This window comes from Centropristis striata, chromosome 6 (assembly GCF_030273125.1).
Source record: "Centropristis striata isolate RG_2023a ecotype Rhode Island chromosome 6, C.striata_1.0, whole genome shotgun sequence".
NCBI lineage: Eukaryota > Metazoa > Chordata > Actinopteri > Perciformes > Serranidae > Centropristis > Centropristis striata.
Genome location: NC_081522.1, coordinates 14,287,193 through 14,303,093, shown reverse-complemented (window position 1 = coordinate 14,303,093; position 15,901 = coordinate 14,287,193). Strand labels below are relative to the sequence as shown.

Genomic DNA, 15,901 nt, shown 5'->3' with positions numbered 1-15,901 from the left:
CAAGCGAGTTGCTCAGATGTTGAATTATCCTGTGCGGCCTATAGGGTGCGTGCTTGCTCTGTAGTTTTCTCGTGCATGTGCGTAATGACGCATCCGTCCTCCAGCGCCTCTCTTCCCCTCCTCCCTCCTGTCACATCTGGATCTGGCTCCTCTCATCAGCACCACTCAGCGCAGTGAGAGAGAGAGGAGAGAGGGAGAGAGGGAGAGAGAGGAACGACAGAAGAAGCGGAGGCTAGCTCGGTCGATGCAGCTCCATCCATAACCGAGTAGAATCAAGAAGAGGAGCGCGGAAGGACATCTCACCTTCTCATCCGCACTCACGGATATTTTGCATCTCCTCTGTCCTCCATCTGTCAGTCCATCTCCTTTTTTTCTTCTGCTTCTCTTCCCTCCTCTTGTCTTGGGTATGATGATGAGCTCCAGCCTGCTGGAAAACCCGGTGCAGGCGATTCTGTACCTGCGGGAGCTCACCACTATCGTCCAGAACCAGCAGAGTCTCATCCAGACCCAGCGCTCTCGGATAGAGGAGCTGGACCGGCGGGTGGACGAGCTCATCGGCGAGAACAGGCATCTGCGGGACGTCAGGGTACAACAGCAACATCTTTACCATCACCACCATCACCATCACCCCGACCCCAGCTGCCTTCATCAACACCACCACCCTCAGGACCCCCAGCTCAAAACTAGTGCGGGGTCTCAGCCAGAACATGCGGCTGCACCAGCAGCACAAGTCGAGGTGACTCCGGTTGTCCAGCCGCCGCCTACCCAACCTATGGACCCGGGAGACATGCAGCTGGTCCCGGCCGACCCATCAACGGTTTCTCCGGTTGAAAGTGACCCGGAAAACGGGGGAAGTTGCCAAAGCTGTCGCTCTTTGGTTCCGATGACCCCCACAACCCTTTGTCGATCCCTGGCCCTGGCTAGGAAATCAGAGTGAGTAGAGGTTATGTGTTTGTTTGCCTATGTTTGTCTTCCCTAAAATAGTGCTTAAAATAGTAGGCCTATATATGGTAGGCTTTTCATAAGGTTCACATGGCTTTTGAAAACATCCTGTAGTGCTAAATGTCCTGCAATAGCGACCTATAGCGTAAAACAATTCCCCACCTTGGTTAGGCTCCAGCCTAGTAGCCTGCCTTGAATCCTCCATAGTATGTGTGTAGCATCCGTCTAAACTGTATAATTTGGAGCGTGCACGCACGCGTGTGCGGATCCTGCAGATTGAGAGGCGTTTAATTAATGAAGAAGGCGCTTGCAAATTTCCAATTTTCAGCTGTGTGTGTCAGCTAAGGACTGTGCCAGAAGAGGAAGAGGTGGATTATTTAAATGAGAAACTGGATCACGATCACTGGATCATTACATAACAAACAGCTGTAGGCCTATGCGTGTGTGTGTGTGTGTGTGTGTGTGTGTGTGTGTGTGTGCGTGTGTGCGCGCGCACGTGCTGGAAACATACTCTGCACAGCGGTCAATGTCAGCTCAAGACGGGAGCAGCTTCACGTGCGATGATGAGAGTCGCTGTCCGCTGTGCTGCTGCTGGTTTCTCTATTAATTACTGCACGGGATCTGTGAACTCTCACGGGACCTCTGGGCCTCTGATCTTGCTGTGTTAGATGAGACACACGTGCACACAGTCACACACACACGTATACACACACCAGCAGCACCCCCTGCTTGGCACAAGAGTCTCACAGTACTTCAGCGCATCACCTAATGAGAGAAAACCCATCTTTCTCTCCTTTTCTCGTTCTGTGTGTATGCGCGTGTGTGTTCAGTTCATAAGTTTTATCCCAGCAGGAGTCCTGATTGGTCTCTCTGGGACTCCACCCCCACTGATGGGAGCAACTTAGAACAGAGGAGGAGTTTAGAGGAGCAGCAGAGTGCAGAAGGGGATACATGTATATTAAAAAAAGGAGCTGTTGATATTGATCATACAGTGAATGATTCACCCACCACACCTTATATTCCCCTCTCTCTGAGTTGTGTGTGTCTGCATGTGTGCGTCAATAAAGTGCCTGTTGCTCTTTTTCGGTTTTCTTGCCTGGAACCTGAGTTGTACCCTCTAGAGAGCTTCTCCCGAGGCAACTATTATTTGACAGGAATCAGTGTAACACCACTGGTTCTTAATTTCAATTTGTTTAACTGGTGAGGAAGAAATTACAAAAATGTAATTATTATTGTAAAAGCTGGAGGCAGAGAACAGCAGAGCCATCCACCAGTTGATCAGTCTGCAAGGTGGGCTAGTGCTTTATTAAATTGCCCTCCTGTTCTTGCAGTTGCTGATTGCCTGTCCTTGAATGCAACCTTACATCCTCACCTGCCCATTGATTTTAAGTAGCTCTGGATAAGACCAGTAGCTTAACACCTAATTTGGAGTTTTGCCTCTGGCAGGCCAGGCAAGTGAGGGGGAGTTTGGGCTTTCACTTGCATTTTTAGAGGATTCACCTTCCTGTCATTGCCTGCTGCATCCTGTTTGCAGCTGACTGGAGATCAGATCTCCCCTCTGATTTTTACTGTTGTCAGTGACTTGCGCGTGTCAGCACGTTTCTGTGTTAAAAGCTGTTATGTGTATGTGTGTGTGTTTTTATGGGCATATGTCTGAGTAGGTGCATGTGTAAGCACACTTTCTTTCACACGTCTTACATTTTACTATATGCATTTATATAAATGTTTATCCAAGAGTGTCTTTTTTTTGCCTTGCAGTTAAATGACTTGTGGGCTGGTTGACTGTGAGTGTGTTTGTGTGCTTTGCATTGTTGTCAGTGTTGTCAGTGCACGTGTTTGTGTCCTATGAGGGGAGAGACAGGATCCTCTCCTCCGCTTATTCTCTGTCTCTTTCCAGCTGAGCCTCCTATCTGCCCCACTTAGCCCATGGAGCGAACGGTAATCAGCCATTCTCAGGAGAGAGAAAGGCAGAGAGATAGAAGGAGAGAGAGATGCACGCTCAGTCGCTGTCTTTGATGGAGCCCTTGGAGGTGTCTAGAGGAAGGAGCTTGAGGCTGACATCGGAGTGGACCAGTGAAAGGGAAGGAGGCTGAGAGAAAGAAAAAAACAGAGAAAGTGGTGATGAGAGAATAGGGGCGATGAGAGGGGGGATTTCAGCACACAGAGAGTGAGACAGGTGCAGGGAGAGACCAAAACAGAGATGATAAAAAGGGTGCATTTGGGGTAGCCGTCTCCTCAGTTTATCTATCTTGCTGGCGGACAAATAGATAGGTTGGACAGAGGGACAGGCTGTGGCGTCCTGTGGTGCAGTGGAAGGTGCACACAATGTACTGGCAACATTTTGAGCCCAAATGGAGCTCATCTTCTTTCATGTCTCTTCTTCCCTTACATCTTCTACTGGATTCTAGCTGATGAAAAGCATTGCGTTTAAAGTACTCTTACAAAACAGGACAGAGGGGAGGGATGGTGTGAGGCAGGACGGGGCTCAGAAAGAGGGAGAGAGAACATGGGCCGACAGCAGGAGGCATGTACTGTTGAAATATTCACCTGTTCTCTTTGTAAACGTTGTTGGAGGTGGATGGCCGCTATGTGTGTGTCTTGTACAGACAGATGGACGAATCCGTTGAGTGTGTGTGTTTGTCCGTATGCGCATGAGTGTGTGTGTGTGTGTGTGTGTGTGTGTGTGTCTGTTTGTGTGTGCGTGCGCGTGTGCATGTGAGAGTGTGTGTGTGTGTTCAGGGATCCAAGCAGCCTGGCCTCTTCCTCAGGGCTGAACTGTTTTATATCAGCCTGGCAAAATAATTCAGCTCTAATGTTGATGGTGAACAAGAACTGGCTTTTTGAGTTCAGTGCTTTTACATTTTGGCCTGAAAGTTTCTCCCTCCTCTGTCATCAGATTACACTCCGTTTGACCTTGTGACCCCGAAAACCTTCAACACATAGAAGGTGGACTACTGTGTATTTGTGCAGCACAGATTTATGGGTTCAAGTAGTTTGTACTGAGAATATTATAAGGAAATGATTAGGTTAAAGCAACCTATCGCCATACAGGAGTTAATTTGATATATTATGAAATGTTATGCATTATGAAAACTATGATTTGGGTAAAAATACATTTGTTATGCAACTTATGTTAGTTAAGTATGTTCATTATGTAACATGGGACACCATCAGCAGTCTGCTGGGTGAAAGTCCCCTGTCTTTATATATTATATATTTATTTTTAGGTATAATTGCAAACTGTGAATGAGAACAGCCTGAATAAAAGAGATGTACCAACTCTGATTATTTTTATAGTCTAATTTTAATTATTTTTTAATTTTAAATGATTTGTTTTTCTAACACCAAACAGTTTAAAGGAGGAAATGAATTAAACCCACACAAGAAAAGCATTTATATACAGATAAAAAGTAAAATTGAAAAAGTTTTTATTATTGTGTAATTAAATGTGGAGTTACATTAGACTCCAGGTAACCTGGGGTGTGGAAGAAAATCATTATTGTGTCATGGTTTATTGTACATGCATGGTCTAAAATGAGGGGTTTCGTAATATATGAATATTAATGATTATCTTGATATTTAAAAAATTAAATACTGAGGCACCATGGGAGCTTTCTAGGTAGTTCGAATTCTGTAAAGGCTGCAGAGGCAGGGGGTCGTGTCGGGCCCAGGGTCCTTTGATAAATGTTCTTTCTCTCTCCCCTGCCTTTCCTATATATCTCTCTCCCTCGTTTAAATAAAACAGAAATTACAAAAAAAAATGTATGTAGTTATAGTGACAGATTCTCCCCACCTCTGATTCTGGACATCATTTATTTGCCAAAGAAGTGCACAATAAATACTGTAAAAGATTAATTTTTTTCAAATTTTCTACAGATATTGCAATAATATCATAATTGCTAATTATTTAAGCTATGATTATTGTGTAATGAAAAATAGTGTGACAGCCCTATCTAAAACATTCAACATATGTTGACAAACATATTTGGAAAGAATCAGTGGGGCACAGTCTGACTAATTGATTCTAATTAGAGTAATTGATAACAGGTGGTGCATTTAATTGTATTTGTTATCCGGCTATTTGGTCCTGTTGTTGGAGACATGGAGGAGAAAAGCAAAACAAAGAAAATTAGTGAGCCAAAAAAACACACCATTTTAGAGATATTTGGAGCCCCTGGGAGCTGATAAAAGAAGCCAATAGCTTGTCGTACTGCAGATTTCTCAAATATAATATATAAATGAATGGACTCCTTTAGGGCAGATACAGCACTCCAGAGCCTGCTTGGAGCTCAATGAGGCTCGGAAAGTTCAAGCACCTGAATGAAGAACCTCAGCAGAAGTGCTACTAAAAGGAGAACAAATGAGTCATGTATGTACAGTATGTTTGTGTGTGTGTGTATGAGAGGTGTGAGTGATGGAGTAGGTGTTACAGAAGGAGGAATATTATTCATACAAACCAACTGTTAGGACTGTGCTGTCATTGTAAATAAGAATTTATTCTGAATGACTTGCTTGGTTAGATAAAGGTTAAAAATATAATAAATAAAAAAGAGTGTTGATCAGAGATATTTTGAAGAAAAACATCAGCATCCCTTTAAGTCTGTGGAAGTTGCCATAAAAAGGTAGCTTTTTATAGCTCTGACTGTCATTCCGAGCCTTGCACTGACTCTGACTGCCTGTCACTGTGGGTCTGTGTCATGAACAATATGCTGAGCCCAGGTCAGAAGAATTACTGTAGCGTAGCCACGAAAATTCACTGTCAACTGAATGTTTTCAGCTCATTGTGAAAGGACTTAATGTGACCTACACTCACAGCCAAACCTCAAATATATTTTTAAAAGACATGATTATGCTTATTTTTGTGTCTCTGGAGGTGGAAAGCATCCTGCATCCAGAAGGTCAAAGGGTCGATCTATGCAAGAACTTAAACATGATGTGTTTTTGTCGTTTTCTTGTTTTTTTACCCTGTTCTTTTCACTCTAAATTGCTCCAGATAAGAGCACCAGCGAACTGCCTAAAATATGAATGTAAATGTAAAATGTATGAGAGAGAAATGAGAGAGGCGAACTTAAGAAGAGACAGAACAGGAAACAGACTCGAAGTAACCATCTGTCTAGATTGCTGTTTGGGAATTCTGCTAAATCACCACAGATCTGCTGAACTGGAGGAGAAGAGGCATTAACAAGCACATCCATACACACAAACATATACTGTAAATACTCACACTCAATCCAAGCCTTCTCAGCCTTGAATTGACCTACATAGGGTATTTACCTCGGGATCAGTGCCAAATTGTAAACAGAATCCATGGAAATAATCCAAAAGTGTCTAATGAGAGCATTTTCTTGCAGAGTCTTTTGGGATGTTGGACTAAGAATGAACATAAGGAGGAATATGGGAACAAGACAAACATGCAGCAACAACCAAAAACAACTGAATGACATGTCACCCTTCTCCTCTTTCCTCCCTCCGTTGCTTACCTTGCTTGCTCCTCTTTCATCTGCCCTTCAGGAGCGAGACCGTGCTGCATCAGTTTTGCTGCCCCGCCCCTGAACATCCAGAGGCTGACAACAGTGGCTCAGCCGGGTAAGACCAAGTTACACACAAATCACTTTTATTCTCATGTTTGTCTCCTACTGTCCTTACAGGGTGCTCTTTCAACTGGAGCCTGACCCATATATCGGTCGGCTGACATTTTCACAGATATACTGAATATGTTGTTCGATAATGCACCAATACAAAAAACATTTTTCAGAAGATATAATGCAGAAAATTATGCTTGGGGTTATTTTAAAATGGTGTTAAATATTTATTTTATTTATTCTTTGGCTATTATTCACATTTGTTTCCCTTAATTTTGTCTTATTTTCATTTCTAGAATTGGTTGACAATGCATAGATTTTATGTAAAACATGTAAATATTGTTTAATATTCTTTAAAAGTTATTTGTTTGAGAAAGCAGCCTTCAGAGACCCTTGATATAGTTGTATCGGTGCCAAATCTGTGAAAAAGTCTATTTTTGTTTAAGCTAAAAATTCACTTTATCAGACAATATATTGGTATTTCAATCCATTTTTTCCCCTGTAACATCAGTCTTGGTCTCAAGAATCCCATAATGGTTGAGCTCTACTTTCAGCCACTAAAAGCTTTTTGTGCACATACACTCTATTCGTACATGTGTATCGTCTAACTGAGTCATATTCACAACCAGGCTTTTAATCATGCTTCCTAGTGCGTACACAGTGCAAGTGTGAACTGGATGTATTTATGGATATATGGAGCCTGGAGAAAGAGTTAAATTCTTTGTAACAGGCCTATAGATCATACATCCTCAAGGGTGATTCACATATAGAGCGACACAGAGAAATACCGGTGTGTGTTGCCACTATGAAAGTGCCCATGGCAACCCAGTAATGACGCAACATGTACCACTGCCATAGAAACTGGAGAATAGAAGTTTGAGGATCTACTGTAGCCACTTTTGCCGTCTGCTCTGCGTGGGCAGTTTGTCTGTTTGTTGTATGAGTCTGTTTAATTTTTCTTTTTGCGTGGGGTGTGTGAAGGCATGACTTTTCACTTGGGGATGTTTGAATGAGCAAAGCTCTGTTGTACGACTCAGAAAAGCTGATTTTGTCATGTTTCTCAATGATTACTTCTTTGGAATTTCTCCCATCACTTAATCCTCTGCACTCTGTTTTTAAACCCAGTCTTTCCCAGTCATGTCTACTTTTCCTGTTTCTTCATCTACTGTTATATCTCCCCAACCCCCTTGTGTTGTTTGTTTCTGTATGCATCACTACTCATTATTTAGCTGTCTGTTTATTTCTATCTCATCCCTCCTTATCAAGTCTCTCTCTCTCTCATTCTGTTTTTATTAATATCACCATCTGTCTGTCTGGAAACCCTCTCTTTTCTCTGATCTGATCATCGTCTACACCCACATAGTCCTGATTGGATGAGCTAATGGCACAGCAGCAGTGGACACCCACCTGAGATGATGAGATGTAGACGAGTCCTGTAGCTCATTATTATCATCACATGGAACTGTGTGTGCCTGGTGACTGCAAACCCGCACCACCTTTACACACTAACTGTCATTCGCTGAATCCATCAGAGCATGCAAACCTCCCAAGAGATGTCATGAGATCCGCCTCTAGCCTAACCTGCCGTGCCTTTTCTCTCATCTGCGCGTGTGTGTGTTTCTTGCTTGGCCGTAGACTACTATAAGTCTCTGGAGGACCTTGAGAGATGCGATTTGACAGATGTTCATTTCTCTTCCACCATGACGTCACACATGCAGGCGGGGCAGGAGTGTATGCTTGCTATGTTTGTTGCTGTTACATATGTGTGGGGGTTTTGTGTTTGTGTGTGTGTGACAGAGCAAGAGATAAAGAGAGAGAGAGTATAGCGGCCATATCATTATGGAGGCTTTTGCTGTCCAGATGCATTAATAGCTCAACTCTTGCTTTTAAATCCTCTAATGTATTCTAATGTACTCTAATGTATTCTGATGCAGCACAGGGGCATGGCAGCGTTTTAATAGAGTTTTTGATAGAGACAGCCTCAAGCATGCACACACCGACAGACTCTCTCTATATCTTCCTGTTTCCTCTCAACTGTTTCTATCGCAGCCTTTTGGTCCCACTCGCTTTCCTTTTTTCTCTCTATTTTCTCCAACTTTATCGCATTCAAAGATATGACCAAGCTTCTGTGGCCCTATCTCTGACTTTTGGCTGGGGAATGCAGGATATTTGCTTTCACAGCAATCAAAGAAAACAAAGAGGAACTTTAGTGATGCACTCATTATTTAACCATGAGCAGGCTTTTTAGTCTCCCCAGTCCTGTTTAGCAATGGTCCTCCTTCGTATAAAAAATTATGAGAGTAAGCATTATCTGGCTGGAAGAAAGACTGCACAAGCATACAACATAATGCACACACTCATAATTGCACGCCATTATAAAACCTCTTAGTGCGCGATCATACCTCTATTCTTACAGGCCACTCCGGCTATATAAAAGGTGCTGAATGGCAGTGTTTTATATCTTTGACAGGTGGTGTGCTGTCAGAAATGTTGATTACTATACTTTTTTTCCCTGTAACTTTTTACCGAAAGGAACAAAGCTTAAATTGTACACAGCTGAACTTGGATAAAAGAGAATGTTTGTGCTGTGTCACAGCAGCTATTTGCTTAGGTAAGCCCTGCTTGACTTTCACAGAATTTCGATAATGCTGTCATGTAAAAGAACATTACTCCATCTGTGAACAGGACCTGGGATTATAGGAGGAGGATGGGACACTCTGTCGGGCGGTGAGCACTGGGAGACAGCCTCCACAGGCAGTTTGTTGAGTTCTGAGTCAGATTTGGGCTGGATTCGCTTCCAGCAGTATTATAGATTACAGATTTGTCTGATTTATCCGCCTACTTTTTTCTGCCAGTCATGTTGGACTTTGAGGGCATGATACTCTGTCTATTATTGTCTTGCATTGCTTCCAGTGTTTTTGAACACGTATAGGATGTCCTTTTATACAGTAATCCTTGCAGCAGAACATAGAAAAACAATATAAAATAGCAATTTAATTTCTTTGCAGGAGAAAGTTATACTTTTTATCACAACTTCCACTGACGTGTTCATCCAAATGATGTCAGTGCCATGGAAACACATAATCTTTTCGTGTCACACGCCCAAAATCAGCACTGATTTACTGCAGGGAAACATTATTAGGCGGTGAACACATCTAATCTGCCAAGAGTGCCACTTTGGTGGTGAGAAGTTGGCAATACCTAACGAAGATTTCTTTGACATCAAAGCATTGCTCTGTAAATTAGGCTTGTTTGGAAAGTGTAATGGACTATAAAGTGTCCTCAAAAATTCTCTCCCTCAAGGCGTTCAGTTGTAGGATGACTCTAAAGAGTGGCAAACTGATCACCCATGTAGAAATTAAGGGAAAAAAACAAAATGCAGTTTTTATCTCCTTTCGGCCTCTAAAATATCTATTTTGTTCATTATCCACATCAACATTCTGAGAAGAAAAAATCTCTCTGACTGAAACACTCACAACTTAAAGACATGCAACCTGTGATGAAGAGTCACAGATATATTTATATGTATTAACTGGTCACAAGCAAAAAAGGTTGGGAACCACTGGATCTGATGATGAATAGAAAACTATAATCATCTACATTTTTCAATAATTGAGCCATTGTTTAGGTCATTTATTAATGAAAAAAATAGAAATTGAGGGGAATTGCTGTTTTAAATCTTTGGAAGTTAATCACTGTGTGTGCGTGTGGACTTTTGTGTCATAAACACACACTTTTTGCAATGATGTTATCATATACTTGTGGCAAAGATATGTAAAGGAGGCTGGATATTTTAAAATGAATTGTCCAAAATTACATCAGTGCATTGAAACAGTCAACATGGGTCGTCCCACACCTGACAAACTGTTATGAATCCATTTTAATCCTCACTGGAATCCACCAAAGTATCTTGTCCTGCATTATATTCTGGAAAAAAAGTTTTCATATTCGTGCATATTGGAAGCATGTACACCAATACCAACATATTACCGATAGGCTACATCTGATAGAACAATAAAATCGGTTGCGCTCTATTGAATATCTTTGAGTTATGAGCTATTGAGTTGTCAGCTCTGGCTCTAACAAAATGGTTTTGAGCATATTTAACAGTGATGTAGCAAATAGTAAAAGAGTGAAGTAGGGAATGAATTCGGACACAGCACAAGTCAAGTTAAAAAAAAAAAGCAATTTCATCCCGGTCATATATCCAGAGTTTTACTCCTGCAACCTGCAGTGGAGCCACAAATCTGACCAAATCGGAGCGGACACATAAACTCGGTCACCTTCGCCTCGAGCCACCACAGCCACACATCACTCTCCACCTGCTGCTTCCCTTATGAACCTCTTCACACTCCGCTTAGTTGATGACCTGCCACTGCGATAACCGCAGAGTTTTGAAGGTCAGCAGGGAGGACTGATAGCTTTTTTTTCTTATTTCCGTGGCAGCGGACAGATGCTGAGCCTGGAGGATGGAACGTCCTCTGGTGGTGGACAGGAAGTAGAGGGGACCAAAAGAGAGGGACCCAGCGAGTATGAGATCACCCTGGAGAATAAGAACAAACAGGTAGGTTTTTTGTGTGCGCGCGTGGGACATAAGCACATGTTGGGAGGAAGTGAATGCTCACTTTTCTACCCTTTTTAGCAGCAGGTATGTCAAGGATGATCATTGACATTGTGTCATTGTGCGTGACAAAAATATTCTCATTCAAATCTATTTCTGTCCGTGTTGACATGAAATAGAACACCAGCCACTCCACCGCCACATCGACAGCAACGCGAAAGATGCTAGGTTGTCATGGTAACAGCTAATAACTGCTTCTGGCGGCTGGAGATGTCTTTATTTCTCATACCAAATTGCTGAAGGGTCTGCTGTTGCTACTGCTATTGCTGCTGCAGTGCGAGTGTCTGTGTATATCAGTGTGTGTCTCCGTATATGTGTGTGTGTGTGTGTGTGTGTGTGCGTGTACATGCACTTTTTGCTTGTGTGAGCAGACACAAACATACACACACACACACACACACACACACACACACACCCAGGCACATGTGTGGCTGTCCTCCTTTTCTCCCTCTCTGTCTCTTCTTCCCTTGCCTCCCACTCCCCCTCCTGCGTCTCCCTTTTGCTGAAAATACAGGAGGGCAAAATTCTGGAGGAAGCTGAGATTTTGGGCCGAGCTGCTCTGCCAACAAATGGAACAGAAATAGGCTTGTGCGGGTGTTTACTTTTCTATTCATTTTTTCTCAAAATCACCTTTGTCACAGCCCATCCATCCTCCTTCCCATGGCCCTTCAGCCAGTATTAGCAGTTGAATGATGATAGATGATGTTTACTTTGGCTTTAATGCCATAAACCCCCACCAGTTTTAAAAGAGTGGACAGATAAGTAAAAAGGATACTTCTAGGAAGAAAGCTTGAGTGTGCATTTCATGACTGAGGCAATGCTCAAATTCTTTTGATCCTTTGTAGACATGGGAACAAAATGGCATCATGATATTTGCCTGCTGGTGGATGAATAAATATTTTTCTGTGGCTGCTGTGTGCTTTGCAATATGACTCTTGCAGTGTCTTCAGTGAGTTACACAGCCCTGTAAACATATTTGATATTTAAACTCACTCCCCCTCACTCTCTTCCTGTCTCCAGATAGAAGAGTTGGAACAGAAATACGGAGGCCATCTCATATCGAGGCGGGCAGCCCGTCGTATCCAGACGGCCTTCCGTCAGTACCAGCTCAGCAAAAACTTCCAGAAGATCCGTAACTCTCTGTCGGAGAGCAAGTTGCCCCGCCGGATCTCACTGCGACATCCCAGCCCTTCAGGTCGAAACCGGAACTCAACCCAGAGACACAGTTACAGTCTGCATCCTGGAGGAGGACAGATACCCTTACGTTCCAAAACTCCTCCTCCTCCCCCATGCCGCTCCACCTCTCTGCCCCCTTCTCCTGCGTCTGCTCCAACAGCTGGTCCCAGTCCTACCCCAGGTCCAGCCCCACCTCCAACACCTGGACAAACACTCACACAGCTGGAGGACTGCTTCACTGAACAGGTGAGTGTTCAAGAAACTAGATTGGCCCTTCAATGGCACATTTTGTCATCCTGCTCAGTGTTTTTTCAGCCAGGGGTCCTGGATGGAGTTTCTGGGGTTTCTCAAAAACAAAAAAAGGGAATAGTTTATTTTCATCGCTTATTTCACTATGGAAGTGAGCCCAGTATGATTAAGTGTCTGATGAGTGACTGTTCTGATCATAGTTTTACTTCCTCCACAGTTTTCTCCTCAAATGTAGTAGCCAACTGTAGAAATTCTGGTCTTAATCATAACAAACTACCAAAGTCTTTTCAGACTGATGTCCCTGAAGCAAAATCTAAACAAATGAGAGTCTGTGATATAATGTGAAGGGGTCCTTGATATGAAAAAGGTTGAGAGCCACTGCAGAATGACAGACACACAGGCAAACCACACAGAAAACATAATCTCCTTGGTTAACATAATATATGTTTTTATTAAATTCATATAGTTTTTAGTTAGTCAACTGACTCACCTCTGTGGTTCAGACTAAAACATCTTAAGTTTGCTGTCCTAAAATTCAGGAGCTCCTGATTCAACTGCAGAATGCATGACGCTGTGCAGAGAACTCGTTTTCAACTAAACTATTCAATGGATTGCAATAAATTTGTACTCAAGCATTTATGGTGCCCAGAGGACGAATCTTAATGAATTTGGCGATCCCCTGACTTTTCATCTAGTGCCGGGTCATCATAAGGTCAGAATTTAAATTGGTCCAATCCTACCTTCAACCAGGCATAGACTCAGCAGCTTGACCAGGCCTTATGTCTACTTTTATCTGCATTACCCACAATCCATTGGCTGGTCCCTCTGGCTTGCTAGGCAGTTTCATCTAAATGCCGTAAATGTCTGTTCAGTAGCCAACCACCATCACTGTTTATCTACTTCCACTAGTCTTACAAATAGCCACAAATTAGCAACCCCTCTGGTATCAGAAACGTTTCCTCACATGAATCGTGTCTCTTGACCTCATTAAATTATCGGTTTTGAAGTGTAATTTTTATCATCACATTTGCAGCTTCATTCCTTGGCCCAGTCAATTGATGATGCTCTTCGTGGTTGGAGCTTGTCAGAAGGCGGAGACGGGAAGGGACTACTAATGGACCCCGGGGCCCTTCGTGCAGCTGCTGAGAGCGCTTGTCTGCCCCGCAGTGCCAGCTCGCTGCTCATGGCCTTCAGGGATGTCACCGTTCACATCGACAGCAATAGCTCTTACACCATCTCCTCTGCTACAACCACAACCACCACCTCTCTGGGCAATGCAGGCAGTGGACAGCCGGGCAGCAGGAAGACTTCTGTGAGTGGGATGGGCGGGGGAGGAGATGGCCAGTTAGCAGAGGAGCCTGAATTTCCTGCGCCTCCGCCCAGTGAGGAGCTGGAAATGGCTGATCCAGGATCCAGGAGGGGCTCAGCAGTGCCAGTTCTAGGAGTAGGAGGAGGAATGGAGGGGGAGAGCGGCTCAGACAGACTGGGGTCTACATCCACTTCTACCTCCACCTCTATCTCCACCTCAGCTCAGTCTAACCAGCAACCTGCTCAGATTTACACCCAGTACCAGCAGTACCACTACACTCATCCTCAGCAGATCCCTGGGGGGCCAAGCCCCGAGGCCCTGCAGGCCCTGGTCGTCTCTCTGCCCAGGGACCGCTGCCAGGATCCAGCTTCCTGCCGCTCGCCAACTCTCTCCACAGACACACACCGCAAACGCCTCTACCGTATAGGACTCAACCTCTTCAATGTGTGAGTGGGCCGGCAACGCACACTCTGACACACACAGAAAATTGCAAAACATTTCTGCACCCTTTGGCTCAGGGTTCAAAGTACACTTATTACTGTTTGTGTCTAACAAATCTCCAACAGCCCTGAAAAACTGCTCTAAGCAGCTGCTCATTAGTGTTTGTGATTGTTGGGAGGAGCTGCGTGTTCAGTGCCATCTTGTGATGTCAATGAAAAAAATGAAAAAAATAGAGAGGAGGGCGGGGGACGAAGAGAGGAACAGAGAGAGATAGAAAAGAGGGAAAATGCAGTTGAAGAGGAGAGGCAGTCAAGGAGGTCATGAACAATGCGAGAGCCTCTCAGTTCCTATTAATAGAGCCCACGGTTGGCCTGCACTTATTATTAGTTAATACAAATTAAAGTAAATTAACTCATATGCATCAGTGACAGTGGGTCTGATCCAGAAGTCCAGAGCTAACAGCTTTTGCGCATGAATGCACTCTCCGTCTCCGTCTTTCTCTTTCTCTTACACACACACACTCATGTTCTCTTCATACACACACACACACACACACACACACACACACACACACACACACACACACACACACACATTAAGCACCCTTTCTCTAAACTGCAGTGTTACAAATTTTCTTTCTCACTCAGGCCCACACACCTATTTGCTTGAACGCACAAAACATCACACTTGCGCTGTTTAACTCTTAACACTATGTGCATTTCTGCTGTTGGCTATCTGCGATCAGGAACCCAGAGAGAGGCATCCACTTCCTGATCACGCGTGGTTTCGTCCCGGACACGGCAATCGGAGTGGCTCACTTCCTGCTGCAGAGGAAGGGCCTGAGCAGACAGATGATTGGAGAGTTCTTGGGGAACAGCAAGCTGCAATTCAACAGAGATGTTCTTGAGTGAGTGCTCATTATTTTTATATGCTGATATGCATACATCACACACAGACATATACACATGATTGGGATTCCTGTAATAAATCTTCAAAATATAGTCCCTTTGATTCCCTAATGAATCTAAAACATAAACATACATATCATATTTTATTTTTAAAAAATTGTTTTGTGTGCAAGAAATGATTTCTTAATTAGAGTCTAAATAGTAAGTGGTAATTAAAAAAAGACTCAAAGTACAGTGTTCCATTCCATCACTGCTCATAGTCTTGATCAGTGGAGTTTGTTCACTTATGGAGATGACTTGATGATGATATTTTAACTATAATTAGTGGCTTTATTAATGTTAATGAATAGTTTACTAATACTTTAGAACAATTATAAGACATTCATGGGACACTTTAGCAATTTAGCAGTGTATTTCCATAAAGTTTAGGGACTTTGTGGTCAAAGTTTAATGTTTAAAGTCAAAGCAGCAGAGATAGATAGAGATTAGATATTCAGATTCTTGCTCCCTAACAAAGGTCAATCTACAAAAGATGTTGGAACCAACACATCTCCAAATTTAAACACAAAAACTGTCTCCTCATTTGACTCTCCCTGACTGATAAACGCCCACGTCTTTCAAACTCCACACTCAGTCTGAAATGCAGGCTTTCTATGATAATTTCATAGTTTCT

General features: G+C 43.2%; 1 protein-coding gene across 1 annotated transcript in view; it reads left to right on the top strand.

The window, feature by feature from the left end:
• The first annotated feature begins 406 nt into the window (after nt 1-406).
• iqsec3b (IQ motif and Sec7 domain ArfGEF 3b) overlaps nt 407-15,901 on the top strand; it is a 32,119-nt gene continuing 16,624 nt past the window's right edge. The window contains exons 1-6 of the mRNA XM_059335455.1: nt 407-933; nt 6,454-6,528; nt 10,971-11,088; nt 12,166-12,567; nt 13,604-14,325; nt 15,066-15,227. Of these exons, the coding sequence (XP_059191438.1) occupies nt 407-933; nt 6,454-6,528; nt 10,971-11,088; nt 12,166-12,567; nt 13,604-14,325; nt 15,066-15,227 (2,006 nt within the window). The remainder of the gene's footprint in view (nt 934-6,453; nt 6,529-10,970; nt 11,089-12,165; nt 12,568-13,603; nt 14,326-15,065; nt 15,228-15,901) is intronic.